Source organism: Oenanthe melanoleuca, linkage group LGE22 (assembly GCF_029582105.1).
Source record: "Oenanthe melanoleuca isolate GR-GAL-2019-014 linkage group LGE22, OMel1.0, whole genome shotgun sequence".
Taxonomy (NCBI): Eukaryota; Metazoa; Chordata; class Aves; order Passeriformes; family Muscicapidae; genus Oenanthe; species Oenanthe melanoleuca.
Window position 1 is genome coordinate 2,253,429 of NC_079363.1, and position 27,893 is coordinate 2,281,321.

Sequence of the window (27,893 nt, forward strand, 5' to 3'; positions counted from 1 at the left end):
GGTTGCTTTGGCTCTGATTTACAGTCCATCTCTCCCTGTGTCCCCCAAAGGCAACAGGTTTCCCTTCTGGCCCAGCGGCTCTCGGGGGGCCCAGCTGTCTCTGAGATGCAGAACCACTTACTGGCAGGGAGTGGGCAGGTGAGTGGTGTGTCCAGAGAGCCTGCAGGGGTCTCTTAGGGCTACCAGGCCAGAACTGGTGTTTTTCTGGCTTTCTGAGGGGGTGGGGACTGTGGGGAGTGGACAGAAATCCACAAGACATGTCCGGAATGCTCCCCTTTCTGCTAGGAGCGGAGTGGCACAGACCCGACCCAGGCCCGCCCCAACCCACCCACCTTTGCCCAGGGCGTCATCAGTGAGTACTGACACTGCAGGGCCGGGCTGGTGTGGGACAGGCTTCACCCAGCCCTGGGGGCTGCGGTCCCCACTGACCCGGGGTCTCTGCTGACCCAGGGTCTCTCCTAACTGGGGTCTCCACTGATCTGAGCCCTCTCCCCACCCCGCAGACGAGGCCGACCAGCGGCAGTACGAGGAGTGGCTGTTCCACACGCAGCAGCTGCTGCAGATGCAGCTGAAGGTGCTGGAGGAGCAGATCGGGGCGCACCGCAAGTCCCGCAAGGCGCTGTGCGCCAAGCAGCGCACGGCCAAGAAAGCCGGGCGCGAGTTCCCCGAGGCCGACGCCGAGAAGCTGAAGCTGGTGACAGAGCAGCAGAGCAAGATCCAGAAGCAGCTGGACCAGGTAGGACTCTGCATGTGGGTGAGCAGCTCGTCCCTGGTGCAAACGTGATGTCCCCAGTGCTAATGTTTCACTGCTCCCAGTGCCAGCCTTGCTATTCCCCATTTTAGCACTGTGCCAGCCCAGTGCAAAGATGATGTCCTCAGAGTAAATGTGCCATTTCTGCCTTTATTGCCCTGCTGTCCCCATCACTCTTGCTGTGCCAGACCTGGTATTAATTCCCTGCTATTCTGGCACTAACACTGCCATTCCCAGCACTGACGTTCCACTATTCCTTGTGCTAATGCCGTGCTGTTCTGGAACTAATGCTCTGCCATTCCCAGCACTAATACCCTGCTGTCCACAGCACTGATGGCCCAGAGCATTTGTCCTGTGCCATTCCTAGTGCTGATGCCTTACTATCCCTGGCAGTAAAGCCATACCATTTCCAGTAGTGGTGGTGTGCCATTTCAAGCACTTATTGTGTCATTCCTGATGCTAATGATTCCCTGTCCTGGGCACTGAAGCTGTGCCATTCCTGGTGCTGATGCCCTACCATCCCCAATGCTAAGGCTGTGTTGTCCCCCTATCTCTGGCACTAATGCCATGCTATTCCTGGCACTAAAAACTCTGCCATTGCTGGCACTGACACCCCACCGTCCCCATCAGGTGCGGAAGCAGCAGAAGGAGCACACCAACCTCATGGCTGAGTACCGCAACAAGCAGCAGCAGCACCAGCACCAGGCCTCAGCCGTGATGGCCCTGAGCCCCTCGCAGAGCCCCCGCCTCATGTCCAAGCTCCCAGGACAGCTCCTGTCAGCACACGGCGTGCAGCAGCCCGGGGGAGCCCTGGTGGGAGCACAGGGCCTGGGGCAGCAGCCAGGGCAGCCTGGGGGGCTGCGCCTGCCCCAGGGCGGGGTGTCCATGGCCGTGCAGCAGGGCCTGTCCTTCATGGGGCAGCAGCCCGTGGGGAATGCCCCAGGACCTGGCTCCTCTGGCGCTTTCTTCAGCGGGAACCCCGCGCTGCGTGGGCTGGCCACTGACAGCCGCCTGATGCAGGAGCGGCAGCTCCAGAGGATGCAGCTGGCACAGAAACTGCAGCAGCAGAACATGCTGGGACAGGTGTCACTGCAGCAGCAGCCAGGTGTGATGGGACAGACGTCAATGCAACAGCCAGGTGTGATGGGACAGGTGTCGCTGCAGCAGCCGGGTGTGATGGGACAGGCGGCCATGCAGCAACAGGGCGTGATGGGACAAACATCAATGCAGCAGCCGGGTGTGATGGGACAGGCATCCATGCAGCAATCAGGTGTGATGGGACAGGCATCAATGCAGCAATCAGGTGTGATGGGACAGACGTCACTGCAGCAATCAGGTGTCATGGCACAAGCATCGATGCAGCAGCAGGGCGTGATGAGTCAAACGTCCATGCAGCAGCCAGGTGTGATGGGACAGGCATCGCTGCAGCAGCCAGGTGTGATGGCACAGGCATCCATGCAGCAGCCAGGTGTGATGGGACAGACGTCGATGCAGCAACAGGGTGTGATGGGTCAGGCGTCCATGCAGCAGCCGGGTGTGATAGGACAGAGCTCGATGCAGCCACAGAGCATCATGGCACAGACGTCCATGCAGCAGCCAGGTGTGATGGGACAAGCTTCAATGCAACAGGCAGGTGTGCTGGCCCAGACATCACTCCAGCAGCCAGGCATGATGGGCCAGGCATCCATGCAGCAGCCAGGTGTGCTGGGCCAGGCCCCCGTGCAGTCCACAGCCGTGCCAGGGCAGCCCAGCCTGCTGGGGCAGCAGCAGCAGCAGCCCCCAGCCCCACAGCCTGGCACAGGGGCTCAGCCCATGGTGCCGAAGCAGCCAGGGCTGCTGGGCAGCCAGCAGAGCCTCCTGGTGCAGCAGCTCTCACCCCAGCAACAGCCAGGTGTGCTGGGCCACGCACCAGGGATGCAGCACCAGCCTGTGCTGGGCCACCCCCAGCCCCAGCGCCAGGTCGTCCTGGCCCCCCACCAGCAGCGGGTGCTGGGCTCACCCCAGCTGACACCACAGACACCAGGGATGCTGAGCCACCGGCTCGTGCTCTCCCAGCAGCTGGGGCAGTCTCGGGCACTGTTGGCCCCACAGCAGCAGCAGCAGCAGAACTCGGCGGCTGCCCAGCCAGGTCTCCTGGGGCTGGGCCAGGGGCAGCCTTCCATCCAGCAGCACTTTCCGCAGCACGGGGCGGGGGGCCAGGCCCCCTCTGTGCTGCACCTGAGTCAGGGAATGCAGCCGGCCCCGGCGGTCCTGGCTGCCAAGGACCAGCCCACAGGGATGGACGGCAGCACCCTGCACGCTGAGGGCGGTGAGAGCGGGGGGCAGCTGCACGGGGAGCAGCAGGGAACCCTCAACCCCCCAGGGCTGGGGGGCCCGGAGCCCCCAGCCCCCAAGCACCAGGCTGAGCTGGGGCAGGGCCAGCAGCTCCTCTTGAGCTCCCCACAGCCGGCTGTCATGCGGGCAGCCCCCGGGCAGGCAGGTGCCCTACTTGCCCCACCACTGCAGAGCCCTGGGGCTGTTCACTCTGAGCTGTCTCAGCAGCATGGGGACACGGCTGGGGTGGCAGAGCAGGCCCTGGGCTGTGGGACAGGCCCAGCACAGGCCATGGTGCCAGCACCGCGGCCCCCGGAGCAGCCAGGCAAGGGGGTGGCAGGGGCCCTGCCAGGGCAGCCACAGCCCCTGCGACTCCAGAGCCCCGTTCAGCACAAAGTCGGGCCGGCGTCGGGCACGGCCACGCTCCCACCGAGCCTCCTGGGGCAGGTGCCAGGGCCGGTGATGGGCCAGATCCGGGCGCAGCTCCAGGGTGTCCTGGCCAAGAACCCGCAGCTGCGGCATCTGACGCCGCAGCAGCAGCAGCAGCTGCAGGCCCTCCTGGTGCAGCGGCACCAGCAGAGCCTGCTGCAGCAGAACCAGGCACTACGGACCCCTGGCCCCTTCCCCGGGCAGGCCCCGGACTACAGCTTGCCTGCGACCCGCCAGCCCCCTCGTCCCATGGGGTCCCTTTTCCAGCCCCGGCCAGGCGCCCCAGCAGAGGCACAGACCAGCTCTGCCACCGAGCCAGGGCGGGCGCTGCCAGGGCAGCCCCCCCAGCAGCCCCTGGCTGAGCTGGTTCAGGCAGCTCTGGCTGCCCGTGGCCCCCAGCCCGGCCTCATCCGCCTCCCCACGCCACCAGCCCCCTCACCCCTGGGCTGTGCCCCCCAGCACCTGGCCAGCCCTGAGCAGAGCCCCCAAGAGCCAAAGAAGACGTCACCGGGAGTCCCAGCCTTGGCCCCCAGCCCTGCAGCCCCCACAGAACCAGGGCTGACTCCCACGCCAAGCGCTGCCCTCCCTGACCCAGCACACGGCCCCTGGGACCCTGATGCGCCTGGGGTGGACCCAGCTGACCCTGGTGAGACCCACATCAATGGGGCTGTGCCAGAGGGGGCCCCTGCAGCAGGCGAAGCCCCCCAGGTGTTGGTGAAGCAGGAGCCGAAGGAAGAGGCGGCGGCAGTGGCACAGTGTGAGGTGGATGGAGACGAGACAGCGAAACCAGAGGCCAATGGGGACCCTGGGGACAGCCAAGCCAACAGCCTGCTGGCCCCGGGTGGGCGCTCTGAGGCTGGGCACCTGCTGCTGCAGAAGCTACTGCGGGCCAAGAACGTGCAGCTGTCAGCACAGAGCCCGGGCGAGCTCAATGGGCACATGGAGAACCGGAGCACTGGGCCAGAGCCACGGCCACAGTCGCTGCTGCTGGGCCGGGAGGTGAGCAGGAGGGGCTGGGCTGGGGGTGTGGTGGGTGAGGGGCTGTGCTGGCACACCTCACCCTTCCTTGTCCCTCCCCAGGACCCCTCCATCGCCAGGAAGCCAGCACCCACCAAGCCTAAGCGGGTGCAGAAAGGCAACGAGCGGATCCCAGCGTCCCGCAAGAAGCTGCGGAAGGATGAGGGGCTGCGTCCCGGCGAGGCCCTCATGAAGCAGCTGAAGCAGGTATGGCTGCAGGCTGGGGTGTGGCAGGGGGCTTCCTTTGCCCCTGTCCCCCCCTCACCACTCTGTTCCCAGGAGCTGTCGCTGCTGCCACTGACGGAGCCGACCATCATGGCCAACTTCAGCCTCTTCGCACCGTTCGGCAGCAGCCCCATCAACGGGAAGAGCCAGCTGCGGGGCGCCTTCGGCAGCGCTGTGCTCGACAGCGTCCCCGACTACTACTCCCAGCTGCTCACCAAGGTGAGAGGGGGGGTTGTTCCTTGGTGTCCCCCCTGTCTGGGGCTCCTGGGCCATCCTGCTGTTCTCACCCCACCGTCTCCCCCCAGAACAACCTCAGCAACCCACCCACGCCGCCCTCCTCGCTGCCCCCCACACCCCCTCCCTCCGTGCAGCAGAAGATGGTGAATGGTGTCACGGCCCCTGAAGAGCTGGGGGAGCAGCCCAAGGATGCTGACCCAGCCCGCAAGCCCCACGGCCAGAAAGGTGAGCCTGGCTGGCACAGGGATGGCACAGAATCCCTGGTGGCACAGAATCCCTGCTGCCACCTGTCACTCCCTCCATGACACCCATCACTTCTCTGCAGATGCACCAGCTGTGGAGGTGAAGAGCCTGGACCTGCTGGCAGCGCTGCCCACCCCTCCGCACAACCAGACCGAGGACGTCAGGTGAGACCCCCTTTATGGTGACACCCCACAAATGACATCAGCCCCTCCATGGGTGACACCTGATCCTGTGGCCCCTGACACCTCTATCTCTGCAGGATGGAGAGTGACGACGAGAGCGACTCCCCTGACAGCATCGTCCCTGCTTCGTCCCCCGAGAGTGTCCTGGGCGAGGAGCTGCTCCGCTTCCCACTCCTCAGCGAGGCCAAGCCAGAGCTGGAGGAGCGTGTGCTGTCCCCCATCATCCCCATCATCCCCCGGGCCAGTATCCCAGGTGGGATGGGCTGGAGGGGTGTGCGGGTCAGGGCAGGAATAGTCTGTGGTCCATATGGCAGGAGGGAGTCTGGGATGTGGAGCACAGGGAGGGGGTCTGGAGCATATGTGGACATGGATGGGGCAGGATGGGGTTCCTGTTCTAGGAGAGGTTTAAGGGAGCCAGGGGAAGGGTCTTTAGGAAGTGTGGGATGTGAGAAACAGGTATTTGCAGGGTAGTGGATTCCCTGCAGGGATCTGGGGCAGCTGGGTGGGCTCATGGCTTGCTGTTGGTGGGGCTGGGTCTGCACAGTTCTGGCCCTGGCTCTGACCCTCCTCTCCCCACACCAGTGTTCCCCGACACAAAACCCTACGAGGTCGCAGAGCCCTTTGGGGCTCCACCAGGGAAGGTGGGGGCAGCAGGCCCTGGAGCCCCATGGGAGAAGGGCAAGAGCAGCGAGGTCTCTGTCATGCTGACGGTGTCTGCAGCAGCTGCCAAGGTGAGCGAGGGAATGGGGGCATTCAAGACCCTTGGGGTCCCAGCAGTGACCCAACACAGTGGCACCTGTGGCACCCTGGACCCATCCTGCCTTCCTCTCACCTAGAACCTCAACGGGGTGATGGTGGCCATGGCTGAGCTGCTGAGCATGAAGATCCCCAGCTCCTACGAGGTGCTGTTCCCCGACGGCCCTGTGCGAGCAGCTGTGGTTGAGGCCAAGAGGGTGGAGACTGATATGGCGGGTGAGTGTTCTCCTTGTCCCCATGGCCCTTGGTGTCCCCAGACTGGGACTCCCATGATGGACTGTCCATCCCTGTCCCAGGAATGCTCGGAGGGAAGGAGAAGGCGCTGGCTGGGAAGGTGCCGGACAGCAGCTCTGAGTGGCTGAAGCAGTTCGATGCGGTGCTGCCCGGGTACAGCCTCAAGGGCGAGCTGGACCTCCTGACGCTGCTCAGACAGGTCAGTGGTGTGCAGGGATCCCTGTGTGACTGGGAGGGGGGTACTGGGGTTCCTATAGGGTGTGTGGTGGTCCCTGTAGGGCACCCCATGATTGGAGACTTTCCTGGGGGAACAGCTCTCCGCATGGGTTGGTGCTTGATCTCCTAGGAAGGAGTCCAGGAGCTTCTTGTAGGGTTGGGAGCATGTGGGATGCCGATGGGTCCCTGCACAGGGAGACTGGGGGTCTCCATCCCTGCAACACTCTGACCTGTGCCCCCCTCCCCACCCCACAGGAGAGCCCTGCTCCTGAGAAGACCCTTCACCACTGCTACGTCAACAACGTCTCCAACCTGGACGTGCGGCAGCTCTCTGTCCTGCCCCAGGAGCCCTCGCCCCCGCTGTCCCCCTCTGTTCCCTCCCCATCCAGCCCCGCTGAGCCCACCAGGGTCCCTGACCCCGAGGCGTCCCACGAGGCAGCCCCAGCCCCATTGTCGCCGCTGCCACCCGCCCCCTCGCCAGCCCCCCAGGAGGAAGGGGCCACGGCCGCCCTCTCGCCGCCCCGGTTCAAGCCGCGCTCGCGGCCCCCGGAGGACGGGGACGAGGCGAGGCCGCGGCTGAAGAAGTGGAAGGGGGTGCGCTGGAAACGGCTGCGCTTCCTCGTCACCATCCAGAAAGGGGGGGCCAAGCGCGACGGCGACAAGGAGATCGCCGAGTTCATCGACAAGCTGGGCACCACGCTGCGCCCCGAGAAGGTGCCGCAGGACCTGCGCAAGTGCTGCTTCTGCCACGAGGAGGGTGACGGGGCCACGGACGGGCCGGCCCGCCTGCTCAACCTCGACCTTGACCTCTGGGTCCACCTGAACTGCGCCCTGTGGTCCACGGAGGTGTATGAGACTCAGGGAGGGGCTCTGATCAACGTGGAGGTGGCCCTGCACCGCGGGCTGCTCACCAAGTGCTCCCTGTGCCAGAAAACTGGCGCCACCAACAGCTGCAACCGCATCCGCTGCCCCAGCGTGTACCACTTCGCCTGCGCCATCCGCGCCAAGTGCATGTTCTTCAAGGACAAGACCATGCTGTGCCCCCTGCACAAGCTGAAGGGGCCCTGCGAGCAGGAGCTCAGCAGCTTCACCGTGTTCCGCCGCGTCTACATCGAGCGGGACGAGGTGAAGCAGATCGCCAGCATCATCCAGCGCGGGGAGCGGCTCCACATGTTCCGCGTGGGCGGCTTGGTCTTCCACGCCATCGGGCAGCTGCTGCCACACCAGATGGCCGATTTCCACAGCGTCACCGCCCTCTACCCCGTGGGCTACGAGGCCACGCGCATCTACTGGAGCCTGCGGACCAACAACCGCCGCTGCTGCTACCGCTGCACCATCTGCGAGAACAACGGGCGCCCCGAGTTCGTCGTGCAGGTCATCGAGCAGGGCCTGGAGGATCTTGTGTTCTCCGACTCCTCGCCACAAGGTAAGGTAGCTTCGGGCTGCTATGGGGTCTGTATAGCTCCAGGAGCTCCCAGGGCAGAATTCAACTTCTCAGCTAGCCAGGAATGAGATCCTGGGAGTCGCTGTAGAGGTTCTAAAAGGAGCTGTATTTCTTCAAAGGGTTCTACCAGCAAAATTCAGATACATAGCACAGCAAGGGGTTTCTGTAGGGTTTAGGGGGATTGAAATTCTAACCAGTAAAATTATAAGTTGAGAACTTTCCAATTACTTTAAGATTCTAGGTGAGAAAAGACCAATTATTTATTAAAGTCAAAGACCAATAGAAATCCTAAATGATAACAGGGGGATGAACATTTCTCATGAAAAGTTTCATTGTCTCAGGGTGTGAAATCCCAGGGGTCCTTTTCAGGAACAGTTGTATCATCAACAGTAAGGAGTTGGAAGATGCCAGCATCCAACTTTTGTCCCAGTGATTGAGTCACACCAGAGTACACCAGGGGATGGGGTGGTGGAAGGTTGCTTGAGGTCCCCACTGGGTCCCCATCTTCAAACCGTGGCACTCAGTGCTCTACTCTGGTGACAGGGTGGTGACTGGTCACTTGCACTCAATGATCATGGGAGGTCTTTTCCAGCCTTATTAATTCTGTGGCTCTCCCTTCTTTCAACAGCTGTGTGGAACCGGATCATCGAGCCCGTGGCGATGATGAGGAAGGAGGCCGACATGCTGCGACTCTTCCCCGAGTACCTGAAGGGCGAGGAGCTCTTTGGCCTCACGGTGCACGCGGTGCTGCGCATCGCTGAGTCGGTGGGTCCGGGGTGGGCATGGGGGTCCCTCCTCCATACTGGGGGTCCACCCTGCTGCTCTTGACCCACGGCCCCTCCGTGTCTCCCTCTGCAGCTGCCAGGTGTCGAGAGCTGCCAGAACTACCTGTTCCGCTACGGGCGCCATCCTCTGATGGAGCTGCCGTTGATGATCAATCCCACCGGCTGCGCCCGCTCCGAGCCCAAGATCCTCACCCACTACAAGCGGTAAGCGGGGCCAGAATTCACTGGGAGAGCTGGGATCCCTGGGGATCTCTCAGCTCTAACCCTTCTCATCTCCCTCCCCTGGAAGGCCCCACACCCTGAACAGCACAAGCATGTCCAAGGCCTATCAAAGCACATTCACGGGCGAGACCAACACGCCCTACAGCAAGCAGTTTGTGCACTCCAAGTCCTCCCAGTACCGGCGCCTGAAGACGGAGTGGAAGAACAACGTGTACCTGGCACGGTCCCGCATCCAGGGGCTGGGGCTTTATGCAGCCAAGGACATCGAGAAGCACACGATGGTCATCGAGTACATCGGCACCATCATCCGCAACGAGGTGGCCAACAGGCGGGAGAAGATCTATGAGGAGCAGGTGGGGCTCTGCTGGGATGCTGGCGGCTTGTGTGGGGGCTTGGGCAAGGTGTGGAGGGACTTGTGTGGCACATTGGGGGCTCTGGTGAAACGTGGACGGACTTCAAGAAGGATATGGGGGGAGTCAGATGGGATATTGGGGGCTCAGGTGGGATGTGGGTTGACTTGGGTGGATGTTGGAGGCTCTGGCAGGATATTGTGGGACTCAGGCAGGATGTGGAGGGATTTGAGAGGGATATTGAAGGTTCTGGTGGGACATGGAGGATCTCAGGTGGGATTTCGAGGGACATGTGGGATTTGAGGGTCTCCAGTGGGATGTGGGGTGGTGGACATCAACTCAGGTGGGATATGGGGCCCTCAATGCACCCCTCAACCCCCTCCTCTCCTCCGTGGCAGAACCGTGGCATTTACATGTTCCGCATCAACAACGAGCACGTCATTGACGCCACGCTGACGGGGGGCCCGGCCAGGTGAGCACAGGGGGATTTGGGGTGGTGGGATGCCCCCACAGGGAGCAGTGATGTCTGTCTGTCCTGCCTCTGGGTTGGTTCTGACCCCCCGTGTCCCCCAGGTACATCAACCACTCGTGTGCCCCGAACTGTGTGGCCGAAGTCGTGACCTTCGACAAGGAGGACAAGATCATCATCATCTCCAGCCGGCGCATCCCCAAGGGGGAGGAGGTCAGTGAGGGGCTGAGGGGGTGCTCAGGGGGTCCTGAGGGAGCCAGGGAGGGGGGCTGGAGGTGGCAGGGCTGAGTTTCATGCTTAGGGTGACTCCCCTCTCCCTCCCAGCTCACCTACGACTACCAGTTTGACTTCGAGGACGATCAGCACAAGATCCCCTGCCACTGTGGAGCTTGGAATTGCAGGAAGTGGATGAACTAACTGGGAAAAAGGGGCTGGGGGCTGCCATCCCCGCCTCAGAGACCTGGCCGAGCCCCCCAGGGCTGCAGGAGGTGCCAGGGGCGGCCGGGCACTGAGGGAGAGCAGCGGCTGCAGCGCTGCCGGCCCTGCCCGAGCGGGACGGACGGACAGATGAACTGGCAACTCAGGGTTTTCTTTGCTTCGTCCTGCGAGGAAAAAAGAAAAAAAAAAAGGAGTGGAGGGGGCTCAGAAACGCCCCCTTCACCACCCCCTGCCTGCCTCCCTCATGGGGGAGCCATGGGGGAGCAGCGCCGGGCCCAGCGCGGCCGGAGCGATTGTGCGGAGCCGGTCTGGATATAACGATTATTTTATTTTTATTTTATTTTATTTTATTTTATTTTATTTTATTTGGTTTCTTTTTTTTTTTTTTTTTTATTTTGTTTTGTTTTGGTTTTTTTTTTTTTTTTTTTTAGAAACTAATAATATTTGCTCGCTAATTACCAAGGTAACACAGACTCCTTGAGCTCGACAATCCGGGCTCTGCCCCGCCCGGCGTGGCGGCCAGAGCTCGCTCGGTTCCTTTGATCTCTTTTTGTTTGTGCGTGTGGACGAGACCCCGGAGCGGCGGCGGGATGCAGCCAAGACCCCGACAGACACAAGGAGCTTCTGCACCCAAACCTACCTCATTTTAAGTGTTAGATTTGTTTCTTTTTATTTGTTGTTGTTTTTAAATGTGAGCCCCCCTCCATCCCAACCTGCCCTCCCCTTCCTTTTCCCTCTCCCTCGGGCTCCAGAGGATGCGGCTTCCCCGTGTCCCCCTCCTCAGATGTGGCCCAGGGGGACACGGGGACACCCCCTCCTGGTCCCCTCCCTCCGGAGGTCCCAGCCGTGTGACGTGCCAAGGTGTGAGGTGGGGATGGGAGGGGCGAGGGGGGGTCAGACCCACTCCCCCAGCTCTGGTGGGGCGCTGGAGGGGTTGGGTGGGGACCCCTCCTTGTCACACGTGGCCCCCACGGCTGGAGGGTCCGGGTGGAGCCCCCCCCCTCCCCGCTCGCCCTTGGCCCTCCCAGCTGGGGCTGCACTGGGGGGGGAAGGTTATTTATCTATTTATACCTTATATTGTATATACTAGACGGGGCTGGGGGGGGGGCTCTTTGTGCTCTGCTGGGCTGAGATTTGGGGTGCAGGGGCAAAAAAAAAAAAAAAAAAAAAAAGGGGGGGGTTTTAAACCCAATCTCCGAGGTGTGGGGGTGGGGAGAGGGGGGGTCTCTCTCTCTCTCTCTCTTTGGAACCTCCTGCCAGGCAGGGGCAGCCTCGGAGGGCGAAGCAGCGAGTGGGCATTAACACCCCCGGCCCCCCCCGCGCCGGCTGCGGCCCCCCCGGGGTCCCCGCCCGCCCCCTCCCCACTCCGGGGGAGGAGCCCGGGGGGCGCCGGGATCTCTTAACGCACAAACACGGCGCAGGGGAGGGACGGAGGGACCCTCCTGCTCCTGGAAAAGGGGTGGGTCTGACGGGGGTGCTGCCCCCTCCCCGCCCCGGTGCAGTGGGGGCCGGGGCCGATCTTGAAAAAGCTGCTTCCGCAAACTCGTCAAAGCTGCAAAAAAAAAAAAAAAAAAAAAAAATCACAAAAAAAAAACCCACAAAAAAAAAAAAAAAAGGTTTAAGGTAAAAATGTTTAAAAAAAAAAAAAAGAAAATAAAAAAAAAGAACAGAGGAAAAGCGCGAGTGGGGGGGGATGAGAAAGTTTTAACAGAAAATATACGAGAAATTTAACTTTCAGAGCTGTACATAGGCCGGGGCGTGTAGAAATCCCGTTTTTACCAATACCGGAACCACTGGATGTTATTTTAAATAAAGCGCGTGAGAAGCTGAGGCTGCCTGATCCCTCCTGGGGGGGTCGGGGGGTTGGTGACAGCGGGTTCAATCCAGCACAGCTCGGTCCTGCTCTGGTGCTTGGTGTCCCTGTCACGATCTGCTCAACCCCAGCGGGAGTCGTGATGGGTCGTTCGACCCCAGGGTGCAAAAGACAAAAGGCAGAGACTCAGGTTTTGTTCAGCAGCAAGCAGCAATGCAGTTTATTGGGTGAAAACAATTCAGTTTTGTGACAGAAGAGAGAGAGAAAGGATGGGATGTAGCTACCAACAGAAGGGAAGCATCCTCGTGGTCGTCCGATGATGGATGTGTCTTCAATCCGTTGGGGAGAAAGAGATCTCAGAGTCTCTTTAGGAAAGTCACTTTTTATAGTCCTTTTCCAAAGCCTCTGGCCAAAAGGTGGGAGATTTATGGACTATTGTATGTGGAGATCGTTGCTCCATGATGCAGGTGCTGGAACAGGCGCTATGAGCAGCACCTGCTGAGAGCAGCACCATGGCAGCACCAGCACAGCACAGACAGTGCTGGGCAGCACCAGGCACAGCACAGACAGTGCTGGGCAGCACCAGCACAGCACAGACAGAGCTGGGCAGCACCAGCACAGCCACAGACAGTGCTGGGCAGCACCAGCACAGGCACAGACAGTGCTGGGCAGCACCAGGCACAGCACAGACAGTGCTGGGCAGCACCAGCACAGGCACAGACAGTGCTGGGCAGCACCAGGCACAGGCACAGACAGTGCTGGGCAGCACCAGCACAGCACAGACAGTGCTGGGCAGCACCAGGAACAGCACAGCCAGTGCTGGGCAGCACCAGTACAGCCACAGACAGTGCTGGGCAGCACCAGGAACAGGCACAGACAGCGCTGGGCAGCACCAGCACAGCCACAGACAGTGCTGGGCAGCACCAGCACAGCCACAGACAGTGCTGGGCAGCACCAGCACAGCCACAGACAGTGCTGGGCAGCACCAGCACGGCACAGACAGTGCTGGGCAGCACCAGCACAGCCACAGACAGTGCTGGGCAGCACCAGCACAGCACAGACAGTGCTGGGCAGCACCAGCACAGCACAGACAGTGCTGGGCAGCACCAGCACAGGCACAGACAGCGCTGGGCAGCACCAGCACAGCCACAGACAGTGCTGGGCAGCACCAGCACAGGCACAGACAGTGCTGGGCAGCACCAGCACAGGCACAGACAGTGCTGGGCAAACATCCACCTGGGCCAGGCCAGAGCTCAGCTCCAGAGTGAGTGGCGGGGTCCGGGGTCTCAGAGAAACTTCAGACCGACTCTTACACCCCCAGCCCGGTATCTCCGGGGAAGGTCTCTGTCCCGCCCCAGACAGTGTCACCCTCCCACAATCAGTGACTTTCCCCTGGGTTACCCCGAGGTGTGTCCCGCCATGTCCCCAAACCCCCGGGGATCCCCACAGGTCGGACACCGCCCCCCAAAAAAATCTCTGCCCCGGGAGCCGGCGGGAGGGGAAAAGGCTCCGAGCGGCCGTGAGTGACGGGCCGGGACCGGGGACCGGGAACGGCTCCCGGGACCAGAAATGGGGCAGAAAGAGGGCGGAAGCAGGGCTGGCACCGGGCGGAAGCGGGGCAGGAACCGGGCGGAAGTGTGTCACGAAGCGGGCGGAAGTGGGTCCGAGCCGGGCGGAAGTGTAGCCGGAAGCCGCTGGGAAGCGGGACCAGGAACCGGGCGAACTCGGGGCCGGAGCCGGGCGGAAGCGGGGCAGCGGCGCCGCGGGCCGGAGCGGGACCCATGGAGGTTGTGGGAGGGACAGCGGGGCTGGAGGGGGACACGGGGGATCCGGACCGGGGGCCGCGGCCACGTCTGACCCGACCCGTGTCTGTCCGCAGGATCCCGATCCTGACCCCGGGCCGGGCCCGGCCGCCGAGAGCCCGGCGGAGCTGAGCCCCCCGGGGCTGGAAGGTGATTCCGAGGGAGGCCTGGGATGCGGGGGGGTCCCGGCACTGGGGGTGACACGTTGATTTGGATGGGGGTTCCTGTCCCGGAGTCTGGGGGATCCCGCAGCCCTGAGCTGGGTGCCGCAGGATTTGGGGTGCCCCGTGATTTGGGATCCCGGAGTTAGGGGGGGCGGCGGAGCCCTGAGCTGGGTGTGATCCCAGAACTGGGAGTGAAAAGGGACTTGGGGTATTCCATGGTTTGGGTTGTCAGAGGATTTTGGGGTGTCCTGGGATTGGGGATGCCACAGGATTTGGGGTGTCAGAGGATTTGGGGTGCCCGGGATTGGGGGTGTGCCGGTTTTTGCGGTGCTCCAGCTTTTGGGGTGCCCCCTGACGCTGCCCCCCCAGGGGACACCCACCGCGGTGCCTACACCGCCTTCATGAAATCCCATCGCTGCTACGACCTGATCCCCACCAGCTCCAAACTGGTCGTCTTCGACACATCCCTGCAGGTGTGCCAGGGCCGGGGGGGCACTTTTGGGGCCGGGGAGGCACTTTTGGGGCTCCCTGACCCCCGTGCCTGCAGGTGAAGAAGGCGTTCTTCGCGCTGGTCACCAACGGTGTCCGGGCAGCGCCGCTCTGGGACAGCAAAAAGCAAAGTTTTGTGGGTGAGTGAGGGGCCAGGGGGTCTCTGGGGGCTGAGAGGGGCTGGCAGGACCCTCCTCACCCTGCCTGCCCCCCAGGAATGCTGACCATCACCGACTTCATCAACATCCTGCACCGCTACTACAAATCACCCATGGTGAGAGTGGGGTCTGCTGGGGGCTCAGCTCTGGGCTCTGCCTGCCCCACCTGACCCGGGGTGGGTGATCTGGGTTTCTCCTCCTCCTCACAGGTGCAGATCTATGAGCTGGAGGAACATAAAATAGAGACCTGGAGAGGTGAGGGGGGGTCCCTGCTGGCTGCCTCCTGTCCTTCCTGGCATGCCCAGAGCCCCCCAGTGCCTCACCCCACCTCTCCCCACAGAGGTTTATCTGCAGGACTCCTTCAAGCCGCTGGTCTGCATTTCCCCCAATGCCAGGTACCCCGGGGGGCAGGGAGAGGGGCACAGCTGGTGGTGGCATCCCCAGGAACACCCCAAATTCCCCCTCCCCTCCTCCCCACAGCCTGTTTGACGCTGTCTCCTCCCTGATCCGGAACAAGATCCATCGCCTGCCCGTCATCGACCCCGACTCGGGGAACACGCTCTACATCCTCACCCACAAACGCATCCTCAAGTTCCTCAAGCTCTTTGTGAGTCTCTGTCCCTTGCTGATGGTGGAGATGAGACCAGGATCTTCAGCCTGGGCTGTGCCAGGGGCCACCCTGAGACTGTCAGCCCAGGCTGTGACATAGACCCAGGACCCCCAGTCCAGTCTGTGCCAGGTCCCTGAGCCAGGGGCTGCCTTGAGACCCCCATCCTGGGCTGTTCCAGGTCCCTGTGCCAGGTACTACCGTGAGACCCCCAGTCCAGTCTGTGCCAGGTCCCAGTGCCAGGGGCTGCCCCATCTCAGGCTGTGCCAAAAGCTGTCCCAAAACTCTTGGCCCAGGCTGCTCCAGGGGTCACTCTGAGACCCCCAGCCTGGGCTGTGCCAGATAGCTGCACCCTGGGCACCACCAGCTCTGGGTGGGCACAGCTCTGGCACCTCACCACACACTGCAGTGCCAGAGGACCCCCAGGACACGGCATGGACCCTCCCCACTGCACCCCACCTCTCTGTGCTTTCACCCCCAGCACCCCCACAGCTCAGCACTGTCCCCCCCAGATTGCAGAGGTCCCCAAGCCTGAGTTCATGGCGCAGACGTTGGAGGAGCTGCAGATTGGCACCTACAGCAACATCGCCGTGGTTGGCACCAGCACCCCCATCTACGTGGCCCTGGGCATCTTCGTGCAGCAGCGCGTCTCGGCGCTGCCCGTGGTCGATGACTCGGGTAAGGGTGTCCTGTCCTCGCTTTGGCTGTCCCCAAGTCACCTCCCTGGGGGCTGTGTCCCCTCTGGAGCACCAGGGGCTCGGCTGAGCTGCTCCCCTCCCTCCCCAGGGCGGGTGGTGGACATCTACTCCAAATTCGACGTTATTGTGAGTACTGCTGGGGCAAAATTCTGGGCTGGGGGGATGCTGTGGGGTGGTGGGGGGGTCTCTTGATCCCACCTGTGTCCCCAATGCTTGTCCCTGCCCCAGAACCTGGCAGCTGAGAAGACCTACAACAACCTGGACGTGACGGTGACGCGGGCGCTGCAGCACCGCTCCCACTACTTCGAGGGTGTCCTCAAGTGTTACAAGCACGAGACGCTGGAAACCATCATCAACCGCCTGGTCGAGGCTGAGGTAACTGTCCTGGGGTGCTGGGGGGTCAGGAGCGGGGGCAGGCTGGGGTCCCTGCACCCCCTCAGCCCCTCCCTGTGTCCCCCCTCCCCAGGTCCACCGGCTGGTGGTGGTGGATGAGAGCGATGTGGTTAAAGGGATCGTCTCCCTCTCGGACATCCTGCAAGCCCTGGTGCTCCCACAGGGCCCCTGAGGCAATGGGGGAGGGGGGTTCAGTCCTCCAAGCCCCCCACTCTCTTCTCCTGAAACACTGTGCCCCCCCGGGCTGGTGGGGACACCCGGGGTATGCCCCCACTCACCAGCAGCATCCAGCAATAACCCCCAGCCCTGGGGCAGCCCAGGGGGGAACCCTCAGCCCCCCCATGCCGTGCCCTGCACCCCAAAGCCGTGTGGGGTGATGGGGGCAGCCCTCCACCCCCCTGGGGTCGCCCATATCCGTGCCAGGGCTGTTCCTGTGTGGGGTCTCATCCCTGTCACCCTGCACCCTCTCCCTGGGTGTGCTGAAACCCACTCAGCCCCACCCGGCCCGGGGACCCCCCCACGCCCCCGGGGGTTCCCCCTCCGCGTTCCCCCGGCTGTGCCCACACCCGCCACCGCTTCGTGTGTGAAGAGAAACCACGAATAAACACAGACCTGGCACCACCCTGACTCCGTGCAGGGCACGGGGGGCACCGGCCAGGGAGGGGGGTGTGGGGAGGGGGTGCGGCCCCCCCCGTGGGAAGGGGGAATCTGCTGAGCTCGCCCAGACCCTAAATCCCTGTTTGTTCCGCCTGTGGCTTTTCTAAAAGGCCAGGACTGGGGATGGGACAGAGACAGGGAGCTGGTGGGACATGGGGACCCTCTGGTGGGCACCACGGTGAGCGGGGGGAGTCGGGCAGGGGCTGGGGGACATTGAGGGGGGGCAGTTTGGATGTTAAGGTCCCGTGGGGGGCTGGCAGGGGTCGCGGGCAGCTGGAACACCGGGGCTTGCAGCCGGTGCCCACAGGGGAGGCGCAAGGCCCGGCCGTGCTGAGCGAGGCACATTCCTGGCGGGGAGGGGACGGGCGGCCGGGGACCCTGTCCCTGCCAGTGCCGGGGTCCGGCAGCGGCTGCGGAGCGAGGTGAGCGCCGGGCAGGTCCCGGGGGGCCCGGGGGACTCGGGGGGGGGGCCGTGCCGGTTGCCATGCCGCCGCCGGAGGGTTGCTAAGCTCCGCTCGGAGCCCGCGTGGGCTGCAGCGCTCGGTGCCAAACCCGCCATCGCCTGCTTGTCGCAGGGGGGGAAGGGATCCCGGGGGGGGGGGAACACAAACACAACACACGCGACACGACACCCCTGGGACGGCCGGTGGGGTCCCCGCGGTGCGCCGGGCTCCCGGGGGTCAGAGTGGCCCGAGGTGGCACCGGGCGGGACACGGGGTCCCCAGGGCCACGCGTGCGGCAGGTGGGTGCGCGTGGGCGGGCGCGGGGCTCCGCCGAGGCTCCGGGGAGCCCCCCGTGCCGGGGACCCCCCTCTCGGCCGGGGCCATGCTGGGGGGTCCCGAACGGGGTGCGGGGCGCCTGCGGATCTGCGAGCGGACCAAGCTGGTGCTGGTGGAGATCGACACGGTGGCGTGTTGCAGCGCGGGGAGCGGCATGGCTGCGGGGTGCTGGCCCGAGCCCCCCTGGACCTACCGCCGCATCGCCGGGGAGTACGCGTGAGTGGGGACAGCGGGGTGGGGGGTCCGTCCTGCTGCCCGCCCCTCGCTCCCCTCACTCCCCGTCTCTGTCTTGCAGGTACCTGGAGAAACGCTTTGTGGCCGAGCTGGCCCCCCCCTGGCCCCCGGTGCCCTCCAACCCCCCTTGTCGCCTGCAGGACTTCACCACCCGGCCCCGGGTGCCCCCCACCCCCTGCCCCCCGCGACAGCTTGAGGGGACAGGAGGCAGCGGGCCCTGGGGGGGACACCCTGTGCCTGTGCCACGGCCCCCGGTGCCGGGTGACAAGCTGGGCCCCCCCACCTACGAGGTGCACATGCAGCGGGTGCAGGCAGCCCACGGCCGCCGTGGGGGACCCCCCCCTTACATCTCCCCCCCTGCCTATGACGGTCCCCACCGCACCCTGCAGCTCCGGCCCCTGCGCGCACCCCGCAGCCCCCCGCCAGCACCTCGGGCCCGGGGGGCTGTGCCGGGGGGCTGGAGCCACACGCTGCCCCGGGCGGCCACCGAGGCCAAGCACCGGTGGCCCCGCGGGATGTCCCCAGGAGTGTCCCCGGGAGGGCCTGGCACTCCCCGGCACTGCCAGACGCTGCCCCGAGCAGCAGCCGGCCGGGAGCGGGTGCCAGGGCGCGGGAGGGGGCAGCGGGGGTCGGGGGGACACGTCCTCATTGACGCCACTCGCGTGGTGGTCCGGGCTCAGTACGTGCCACCCCCACAGCGACAGCAGGTCCGCTATGCCAGGGGCTCCCTGGGGCCTGGCACCCCTCCTCGCAGCCCTTCCGCGTCCCCCGGGGTTGCCAGCCCCTCTGCCGCGCCCTCGCCGCCCCGGGAGCGCTCCGGCAGCCCCCGCAGCCCGTGGCAGAGCCCGGGGGGCTGCAGGGCTGCCCGGGGCCGGCCCCCCCCGCGGCGGCCGGTGCTTTACGCCCAGGCTCTGCGCGAGGCCGTGTCCCGCATCCGCCGGCACACGGCGCCCGACTCGGACTCGGATGCCGAGGGGAGCGTGGGGGGCTCCCGGCAGCGGCTCTGCCGGGACCCCCGCGCCTACAGCAGCAGCAGCAGCAGCCTGGAGAGCACCGGGGCCCCCCCAGGCCCCGCCAGCCCCACCCCTGCCTGAGGGGTGGGGTTTGCCAGGGTGGGGCTCTGTGGGGGCGGGGCTTGTCAGGGTGTGGTTCTCAGGGGCGGGGCTTGGGGGGTGGGCTCGGGGGCGGGGCTCGGGACTGGAATTCCCACGGGCTGACCCCAATAAAAGCTCCGAGATGCCGGTGTGCTGCCTCTGCCCCTGTCTGTGCGAGGTCGGGGGGGGAGTGTCACCCCCTCAGGTCTGTCTTTGTCCCCCAGCAAGGACACAGGTGTCTGGGCACGCCCCCAAGACATTCCCGGTGTCCGGACCCCCCCGTTATGGTGCCGGGGTCAGCCGGAGGTCCCGGGTGTCCCGGCGGCCACCACAGTGCGTCACAACACGGGTGGGACGTGCCAGCTCCCCCCGTATCCCCCATAATGAGTAGGTGAGCACAGCAGGTCTGGCCCTCGGCCACCGGCCCCACGTCACGGCCGGGGGGGGACCCCGAGTGACTCACCCGGGGGACACTGTCCCCCCCAAACAGCCGCCACCTCTTAGTCACGCTGCGGGGGGGGGGGGGGGGACGATCCCCGCGGCCCCAGGAAACCGCACAAATATCGTGTCCAATTTGCACGTTATTTAAAACCGGCTCCTCCCCCGCCCCCCTGCGCGACCCTGTCATTATCGCGGTGACACCGGCCCGGAGGTCACGGCACGGGGCAGCTGCCGCGGCAAGGCCACCCGGGAGGCTGGGGGGGCACCCCAGGGCCACGTCACCCCATGTGTCCCCTGTCCTGGCACGTGGCCAGGATGCCATGGATGTCCCACACCTGGGTCTGGTGGCCTGAGCCACAGCGGCAACTGCAGCCCAGCATGGCACGGCCGTGGTCCTGCACCCGGTACGGTGGCACCTGGCACGGCCTGGCATGGCCTGGCATGGTTGGCGAGGTGTGGCATGATCTACATGCCTTGTCACAGATTGTCACATTATCACAGCCCAGCACAATTTGGAACATGGCTTGGTATGACCCAGCACGTTTTGGCACAGCCTGGCACAGCTTGGCACAGGTCAGCTTGGCACAGCAGCCTGGCACGGCTTGGCAAAGCCCAGAAGAGCCAAGCACAACTCAACAGCCTTGGCACGGCTTTGCATGGCACGGGCCAGCTCAAAAATACCCAGAGCAGCCCAGAACAGCTCAGTGCAGGCTGGCAGAGCTCGGCCCAGCCTGATACCACCTGTCGTGGCTCAGCACAGCTCAGCACGGCTCAGCAAAGCCCAGAACCCTCGGCACAGCCTGTTTGGCACAGCTCATCATGGCTGGGCATCACTTGGCACACCTTAGCAGAGCCTGATATAGCCTGGCATGGCTCAGCTTGGCACAGCACAGCACGGCATGGCCAGCACAGCTTCACAAAGCCAGGAACAGCCCGGAACGGCTCTTGGCAACATGGCACGGCTTGGCACAGGCTGGTATAGCCTGGCATGGCTCGAAACAAACTAACACAGCTTGGCACAGGCTGGTCTAGCCTGGCACGGCTCAGCACAGCCTGGCACGGCCCAGCACAGCACGTCATGCCTGGCTCGGCGCGGTGCCCGGCGTGGCGCGGGGTGTCCCAGACGCGGGGGCAGCGGCGCGGCCCTTCCCGTGGGATCAGCTCCCGGCCAAACCCGCTCCCCGCCGGGAAAATCACCTTCTAATTCGGGCTGCGCCGGCGCCAGCGCCTTCCCCGGCACCCCCGGGGCACCCGCCGGCCCCCGAAACCCGTCACAACCTGGGGTCCCCCCGGGGCCAGGGGGGCTCAGCCCATGGGGGAGCCCGCGCGTGGGACCGGGGGGTCCCGCCCGGTACCGGAGCCCCCGGGTAGGGACGCGTTGTCGCCCGTGGCCGCCAGATGTCGCCGAGCAGCCGGTGACCGATCGCACCGGGGGGCACCGGAGGTCCTGGCGGGGGGAGCGGTACCAGTGTCCCCAAAGAACCGTCAGCCACGTGTGACATCCGTGCCCGTGCTGTGTGGGGGTCCTGTGTGTCACCGGAGCTGGCGACGTCCCCAGGGAGCCGTGACCCTCGTGTGTCACCGGTGACGGAGGTGTCCCCGTGGATGTGCCAGCTCTGGCTGTGTTCCCTCATGTGTCATGGGTGCTGGTGGTGTCTGAGAGCCACGACCCTTGTGTGTCACTTGTGGCGGTGATGTCGCCCGAGACCTGTGCCCATGTATGTGCTGATGCCGGTGCTGTCCCCAGACAGTGGCGACCCGTGTGTGTCACTGGTGGTAACTGGCCGTGGCTCTCATGTGTCACTGGTGCTGGCAACGTCCCAAGGAAGCCATGTCCATGTATGTGCCAGCTCTGGCGGTGTCCCCGGAGAGCTGTGATGGTGTGTCACTGGTGGCAGTGGTGTCCCCAGGCATCTGTGTCCATGTACGTGCTGGTGTTGGCAGTGTCCCCGCAGAGCCGTGACCCGCACGTGCAGCTGGCACCGGCCGTGCCACAACCCACGTGTGCCAGTCCGTGTCCCCACAGCGCGGTGTCACCTGGATACAGCCGGTGCCAGCCACGCCACGTTCCTGCCCATGCACATCCCAGCGTCCCCCCGTGTCCCCGCATCCAGCCCGCGGTGCCGGCTCTCCCAGGCCGCGCGAGGAGCCGGTGGGAAGGGTCCGGTGAATGCGGCATTGTTGCGCGGGGTTGGAGTCACAGATAATTACCTCAATTAGTTACAATGGCAGAGTAATAAATACAGGCTTAGCGGCTCCTTCCCCACTGCGGCTTCTCAGATTAATCCAGCCCGGGCGAGCGGAGCTGAAAGGATTGATGGACAATTCATTAAACCCGCCGAATGCCGCACAAGGCACCCGTGAAGGCCGGCGTTAGCCCCCGGCGGCTCCGCTTTGTCCCTAATTGTTCGTCTCGGGCATTGGTCACCTATCAGGGAGTGGGTGACGGCGACGGTCCCCCCGGGGCTGGCATGCCCGGGGATTAGAGGCCAGCGCTGCCACCGTTGCTGGGCGCGTTGGCCCCGCGCCGGAGGAATGCGGCGGATGGGAGGGGGCGGCCGGACAAGCCGGGAGCTGGCGGGACGCGGGTCCGCATCCACCGGAGGCGAGGGGAGCCGGGACGGGGCTGTGCCGCTGGCGACGGTGACGGGGATGGGACGGGGTGGGTTCCGCAGGTGGAACGGGGCCACCTGAGGGTCTGGGCAGGTGGACACAGCTCTGTCTGCTTGCCCTGCACCTCTGGGTATTGTCCTCTGCTTCTGTATTTCTGGGAATGACACAATTCTCCTGCCCCACACTTCTGGGCACTGTGCTGTCCTGTCCTGCACCTGCGGGAATGACACAATTCCTGTGTCCTGCACCTCTGGGTCTGTCTCTCTGTCTAGATTCTGGGAATGACGCCATCCCTCTGTCTCACATCTCTAGGCATGGCTCTGTCCTGCATCTGTCTGTACCATCCTGTTCCTCTGTCCAGAAACTTTGGGCACTGTCCTGTCTTTCTGTCCTGCACTCTGGGGAATGTCACCATCCCACTATCCTGCATCCCTGAGCATGGCTCTGTCCCTCTGTCCTGCACCACTGGTCACTGTCCTGTCCCAGTGTCCCATTTCTGGAAATGACACCTTTCCTCTGTCCTGGAAGCACCCCTGTCCTTCTGTCCTGTGTCATCCTGTCTCTCTGTCCCACACCCCCAGGCAGAACCCCCCTGCACCCCATCCCTGAACGGGATTATCCCAGCCCTCATCAGACCCAGCTTGTGGCCACCATCCAGCTGTTACCCGGCTTCCCAGATGTGACAGGCTGGTGCAGGATGGCACCGCCCTCTCCCTGTCCCTGCGCTGGCCCACAGCAGCTATTTCCAGCTCCCAGGAATATTTGTCCAAGCCGGGGAGGTCTGTGCCCCGTGCCCAGGGTGCCCCTGCCCAGCCGGGGGTCGCAGCTGCCCGAGGTGCCCAGCAGGACACGCAGGAAAAGCTGAGTAACAGAGGTGACTTATAAGAATGTCATTATCTATATTCCTGACTCCTACCGCAGGAAAACAGGCTATTTTCATGCTGAAGCAGGAGCAGAATTTAGCAGGCAGATAACCCGGCAGGCGGGAGATGCTCGGAGGGTTATTTCGGGCTGTGTTCCTTTCCAGGCGTTTTCCTTGCGTTTTTGGTATTTTATTCTCCACCTTGGGCTGTGTTTTGACCTTGGCGCGGGCAGCGGGGGCCCCCAGGGTGTTTTTCCCCCCCTCCTCTGAGTCTAAACATCAACTTTTCCACTATCGGCTCCGCGGGATATTTCGGGTGGTGGCAGCGTCATCCCGCAGCCTTTGATGCGGCAGAGCCTCAGGGGCCCCGAGAGGTTCCCGGCTCTGGGGGAGAGCCCGGGCTCTGGGCACCCCTGGGACAGGTGGCCCCAGGCTGGGGGTCCCCCAGACACAGACAGGGAGGTTTTGGTGTCCCCAAGTGTGAAGTCATGCTGTAGGGGGGGTGTGTGGACTCTGTGCCCACCCCAGGGGTCCCCATCACAGGGGGATGCCCACTTTGGTGGGACACCTGTCCCACAAGGATGCCCTTCCCCGGACTAACCGTTCTGGGGGTGTGCCCACCCCTTTGGGATGCTTATCCCAGGGAAAACCCACCTCAGGGCTTGTCCTGCATGATGAATTCCCGTCCTGGTGGGGTGCCCACTCCAGTGGGAGGGCAGTCCCAAGAGGGTTCCCATTCTGGTGGGATGCTCATTCCAGAGGATGCCCATCCCAGGAGGACAGCAATGCCAGCAGAACACCTGCCATCCACGGAGCTGCACCCCACCTTTGCCACAGCCTTTCTCTCGTTATGGTCAGACCCCACGCATGCATGTGGGGCTGTTTGTGGGGCCAGTGGCCACTTCTGTCCCCTCTGGCCCCTGCCCTGGTAACCCCAGTGCCCTCCCCGGCCCTGCTTTTCCCCCAGAGCCAAGGGGAGCCGTCAGCCCCGGCCGGGAGCGGTGATGGACGATGCTCATTCCCTGTCTGTCGTCTTGTACCTCCCGGGGCCGCTCCCAACGCCCGGCCTCGGCGGCACCAGCCCCACCGCCCCGGCAAATTCCAGCATCGGAGATGCTGCAGTCAAGGTGCCATGGTGATGGGCGCCGCAGCCGCGGGGATGGACCGGGAGCGGCGGCAGGAATGGCTGGGATGGAGACGGGCACAGCGGGAGGAAGAAGGGGGTCTGCGGGGAGGGGATGGCAGAGAGTGCAGGGAAGGAGGAGGAAGATGGACAGACAGCAGCCGGAGGGGCTGATGGACGTGGAATGGGGAGGTGAAGGGATGGAGAAGTGATGGATGGACAGATGGACACGGGCAGCACATCCCACAGTTTGGGATACATTTGTGTCCCCCCAAAACTCAGCCCCTCCTTCCCACAGCCGCCCCCAAACACGAATCGGGGCAGGACTGATAAAAATATATTCTTTATTCTTCTCTAAAGGCTATCAATGACACCTGTAACAAAGCATCATTATTATTAATTATTATTATTATTATTATTATTATCTTTAATTATAAAAAACAGGGCCTGGGGCCAGCAAAGCAAGGTGGGGGGGTGGCACCAAACCGTCCACAATAAATATTTTATTTACAGCAAGAAGGGACCCCGTGGAGCCGGGGGGTGGCCGGGAAGGTGCATGGCACCGAGCCCACCCATGTCGGGATGGGGGTCCCTAGGACACATCCATACCCCCACCCATGGGTGCCTTCAATCCAGCCGGGCACCCTTCATGGGGGGTGGGTGGCGCAGACCCCCTCCGGGGCTGGGCAGGGCGATCCCGGGGAGGGTCACAGGCACTCGTGCAGCACCTGGGTGTTGGTGCAGTTGAGGCAGCTGACGTGGCAGCACCAGTGGAAGGTGCAGTTGCAGCGCTCGGTGACGCGCTGGGTGCGAGTGCGGTACCCGCGGCCGCAGCACAGCAGCTCGCACCCGTCCAGCCCCGGCGAGGAGCTGTTGCAGAACCTCCCGGCCGTCCCTGCCGTGCCCATCTTCCCGCTGTAAGTGCAGAAATTGGGGGATTTCTCGAAGTAGACGAGGTCGTGGGGAGAGGGGGGCTTGTGGGCGGGGTTCTCGGGCTCCAAGTGATGCAGCTCCACCCGCGACGCCCGGTTGCTGCCCTTGTTGCCGTAGATGACGCGGGAAGCGCCGTCGAAGCGATCCTTCAGGACGTCGCCCACGGCGCGGAAGGTGGGCAGCCGCATCCAGCAGGTGCGGACGGTGCAGGAGCCGGACATGCCGTGGCACTTGCACTCCTGGCGCATCTCTGAGAAAACCGTCTGGAAAAAAAGGGAGAATTTGGGATCACCGTGCTCCTACACCCCTCGTTTCTGCAGTGTCACATCACACTTGGACATCACTTGTCCCAAAGACAAGTGTGAAACCCATCTCTAACTGTTCCCAACAGGCACGTGGGCACAGGCTGGAGATCTTGGTGGTCATGCTTGTCTCCGTGCCCACCCCAGTGCTGCCCACAGCCCCCAGTGCCCTCACCATTCTCCCAGTGCCCTCACCATGCGCCCGGCCTCGTTGTTGTGCAGGTTCATGAGGAAACGCAGGTCTCGGCCCTTCTCACTGGAGTCCACAAACTCCCTCCCAAAGAGGCGACCGAAGTCGATGTTGTCACTGCAGCCCCCCCAGTGCCAGTCAGGCCCCCCAGGGCCACGGCGCCGGTAGTCACAGGTGCAGGACTCGATGGACCCCTCCGAGCACGACCGGGCCACCGAGTGTGTCACACCAGCACTGGTGATGGCAAAGATGAATGCTGTCTCCCGGCAGCCTGTGGAGGGAGCGGGGCCTCAGGATGCTGCTGGGATGGGGAGGGGGCACCCACCAGCATCCCCAACCCTCCACCACCATGAGCTGGTGATGCCCCACGACAAACCAGGGGCGCTTTGATGAGCATCCCAACTCGGGGGTGCATAGAGAAGGTCTGGGGACCCCCGTGCTGACCCCCAGCCTCACCCCGGTTGACAATTTTGCCGAAGATGTTGGGGCCCTGGGAGGTGGGACAGTTCCAGCGGCGGTTGCGGAACTGCCACTTGCACTCCTTGATGGCTGTCTGGAGGCCGGAGCTGACGCTGTGCAGGATGCCGGGGTTCTGCCGGATCAGCTTGCGCTGCTTGCGGCTCAGCAGCTGCAGGCTGGGGTCCAGCACCAGCTGCACGTTCTTGGAGTCTGTCAGCAGGTTGGTGGACGAGGCCACGTTGATGATGCCCCTGTGGCACAGGTGGGGATGGTGACCACAAGCGGGGGGTGCCCAGCACCTCCCTCCTCACCTCAGCCTCCCTCCCTGCAGGCTGCTCGATGTGATTGCAGCATCTTCCTCCCTGGTACCCCTGTAGGGATCCCAAACGGGGGTCGCAGCCCTGTGTCCCCCCACACGCCCCATCCCCGGGTACAGGGCAGTCTCTGCTGTGCCTGTGCCAGCCCCGCCCTCCCGCCTCACCACCCCGGTGCCGGTACCGGTGCCGGTGCCGGCGCTGCCCGACTCACCACCACCGCCCGCTGTTGTTCACTGCCAGCGTGTTGGAGAGGGAGGAGAGGGCCAGAGCCCAGAGTGCCCGGAGCGCCAGCCCCAGCGCGGCGGCGCGCATGGCTCCGGCCCCGGGAGCCCCGGCAAAGTGCGCGGGCGAGCGGCCGTCCCGGTATTTATGGTGCCGCAGAGCCCTCGGCCCGGCCGCTACATCCACGCGTGTTTCCGGACGCGCGGGGCGGCTCCGAGATGAGGACGGCCGCGGGGGGACGCGGAGAGCGCCGGGCGGGCGGGCGGGCCGGCACCGCCACCGCCACCGGGCTGCAGCCGGTGGCCGGGGCGCGGCGTCGGGGGTGCGGTGCCCAGCGCGCACTGACCGGGCCCTGGAGAGCGGCGTCGGGCGCTCCGCTCGCGGTGCCGGTGCCGGGGACCCGCTGCTCTGTGCCCGGTTCTCGGCACTCTGTGCGGGGTACCCGGTGTCGGTACCGGTGCTGGTTCTCGGCGGTCCGTGAGCGGTACCCGGTGCCGCTGGTCGGTACCGGCAGCTCCCCGGGGAGCCGGCACGGCTGGACTCGGCTCGGCGCGGCGGGTGCACAGCGCTCAGCACCCGGGAGCATCTTCCAGCCCCTTCCCTCTTATAGGGGCGGCGCGGAGGGTCCCCGTGGGCCGGTCCCGCCGCGCGGGGCCTCCCCGCGTCCTCGCCCTAACAATGGGGAGCGGCGGAGCTGCGGCATCTCTTACGGGGCGGCGGGAGCGGCGGCGCCGGGGCTGTCCGTCACGGCCCGGATTAGCCCGGCGGGTGGCTGCGCCCCGGCCCCGTGCCCAGAGCTCCCGGCTGCCGCCCCCCGCCTTCCCCGCCGTCCCGCGCACACGTTCTGCCCGCACTGGCACCGGCACGGGCGGGGGGAGCCCGGAACGGCCCGCGACAGCTCCCGGCACAAGGAGGAGCTGGTCCTGGAATAACCTGGGACGGCCCCGGGCGGCTCCGGGCGCACGGAGGGAGCGGGAGCGGGGATAGCCTGGGATGTCCCGGGACAGCCCGGGGTGCACAGGGGCAGGAGTAACGGGATCTCCCGGACAGTCCCGGGCGCACGGGGACCATAGTCCCGGGAAAGCCCGTCCTGCGGCCACCGCCTTTCCGGGGGACAGGACATGCAGTCCCCAGGGACGTGGACCGTCGAGGCTGCGTGGGCGCCCCTCCGGAGCCCACGGAACCCTGTTCCGTCCTAGTCCGTGCCCGGCGGGATGGGGCTACAGCCTCCT

General features: G+C 64.4%; 4 protein-coding genes across 5 annotated transcripts in view; 3 read left to right on the plus strand and 1 right to left on the minus strand.

Moving 5' to 3' along the window:
* The window catches only part of KMT2D (lysine methyltransferase 2D), a 28,887-nt gene extending 16,746 nt beyond the window's left edge, over positions 1 to 12,141 (plus strand). For both annotated transcript variants that reach the window (XM_056514916.1, XM_056514917.1), the window contains 19 exons: positions 51 to 138; positions 286 to 352; positions 504 to 736; positions 1,382 to 4,492; positions 4,574 to 4,717; positions 4,790 to 4,954; positions 5,041 to 5,197; positions 5,298 to 5,379; positions 5,475 to 5,650; positions 5,980 to 6,128; positions 6,234 to 6,369; positions 6,450 to 6,586; positions 6,859 to 8,029; positions 8,676 to 8,812; positions 8,906 to 9,036; positions 9,122 to 9,407; positions 9,803 to 9,876; positions 9,978 to 10,086; positions 10,198 to 12,141. In XM_056514916.1, the coding sequence (XP_056370891.1) occupies positions 51 to 138; positions 286 to 352; positions 504 to 736; positions 1,382 to 4,492; positions 4,574 to 4,717; positions 4,790 to 4,954; positions 5,041 to 5,197; positions 5,298 to 5,379; positions 5,475 to 5,650; positions 5,980 to 6,128; positions 6,234 to 6,369; positions 6,450 to 6,586; positions 6,859 to 8,029; positions 8,676 to 8,812; positions 8,906 to 9,036; positions 9,122 to 9,407; positions 9,803 to 9,876; positions 9,978 to 10,086; positions 10,198 to 10,290 (6,646 nt within the window). In that variant the 3' untranslated portion in view covers positions 10,291 to 12,141. The remainder of the gene's footprint in view (positions 1 to 50; positions 139 to 285; positions 353 to 503; positions 737 to 1,381; positions 4,493 to 4,573; positions 4,718 to 4,789; positions 4,955 to 5,040; positions 5,198 to 5,297; positions 5,380 to 5,474; positions 5,651 to 5,979; positions 6,129 to 6,233; positions 6,370 to 6,449; positions 6,587 to 6,858; positions 8,030 to 8,675; positions 8,813 to 8,905; positions 9,037 to 9,121; positions 9,408 to 9,802; positions 9,877 to 9,977; positions 10,087 to 10,197) is intronic.
* Positions 12,142 to 13,801: 1,660 nt separating this feature from the next.
* PRKAG1 (protein kinase AMP-activated non-catalytic subunit gamma 1) lies at positions 13,802 to 17,056 on the plus strand. Its single transcript, XM_056515010.1, has 12 exons — positions 13,802 to 13,911; positions 14,004 to 14,076; positions 14,460 to 14,563; positions 14,638 to 14,719; positions 14,795 to 14,853; positions 14,947 to 14,992; positions 15,078 to 15,132; positions 15,218 to 15,344; positions 15,857 to 16,022; positions 16,131 to 16,168; positions 16,271 to 16,417; positions 16,509 to 17,056. Exons 1-12 carry the CDS (start codon positions 13,906 to 13,908, stop codon positions 16,605 to 16,607), a joined length of 1,002 nt encoding a protein of 333 aa, XP_056370985.1. The 5' UTR covers positions 13,802 to 13,905; the 3' UTR covers positions 16,608 to 17,056.
* Positions 17,057 to 17,723: 667 nt separating this feature from the next.
* Positions 17,724 to 19,199, plus strand: LOC130265714 (dendrin-like). Its single transcript, XM_056514997.1, has 2 exons — positions 17,724 to 18,087; positions 18,167 to 19,199. Exons 1-2 carry the CDS (start codon positions 17,918 to 17,920, stop codon positions 19,197 to 19,199), a joined length of 1,203 nt encoding a protein of 400 aa, XP_056370972.1. The 5' UTR covers positions 17,724 to 17,917.
* Positions 19,200 to 24,682: 5,483 nt separating this feature from the next.
* Positions 24,683 to 27,406, minus strand: WNT1 (Wnt family member 1). The gene is made up of 4 exons (XM_056515044.1): positions 26,651 to 27,406; positions 26,120 to 26,373; positions 25,669 to 25,934; positions 24,683 to 25,434 (listed from the first exon to the last, which is right to left on the minus strand). Exons 1-4 carry the CDS (start codon positions 26,749 to 26,751, stop codon positions 24,946 to 24,948), a joined length of 1,110 nt encoding a protein of 369 aa, XP_056371019.1. The 5' UTR covers positions 26,752 to 27,406; the 3' UTR covers positions 24,683 to 24,945.
* Between the last annotated feature and the right edge of the window lie 487 nt (positions 27,407 to 27,893).

Coding starts and splice junctions, on each gene's coding strand:
- PRKAG1 (XM_056515010.1), top strand. Junction 15,133..15,217: donor TGCATTTCCCCCAATGCCAG/GTACCCCGGGGG, acceptor TCCTCCCCACAG/CCTGTTTGACGCTGTCTCCT. Junction 16,418..16,508: donor ACCGCCTGGTCGAGGCTGAG/GTAACTGTCCTG, acceptor CCCCCTCCCCAG/GTCCACCGGCTGGTGGTGGT.
- WNT1 (XM_056515044.1), bottom strand. CDS start 26,751: ATGCGCGCCGCCGCGCTGGGGCTGGCGCTCCGGGCACTCTGGGCTCTG. Junction 26,374..26,650: donor AACAACAGCGGGCGGTGGTG/GTGAGTCGGGCA, acceptor CCTGTGCCACAG/GGGCATCATCAACGTGGCCT. Junction 25,435..25,668: donor ACAACGAGGCCGGGCGCATG/GTGAGGGCACTG, acceptor CTTTTTTTCCAG/ACGGTTTTCTCAGAGATGCG.
- LOC130265714 (XM_056514997.1), top strand. CDS start 17,918: ATGCTGGGGGGTCCCGAACGGGGTGCGGGGCGCCTGCGGATCTGCGAG. Junction 18,088..18,166: donor CGCATCGCCGGGGAGTACGC/GTGAGTGGGGAC, acceptor TCTGTCTTGCAG/GTACCTGGAGAAACGCTTTG.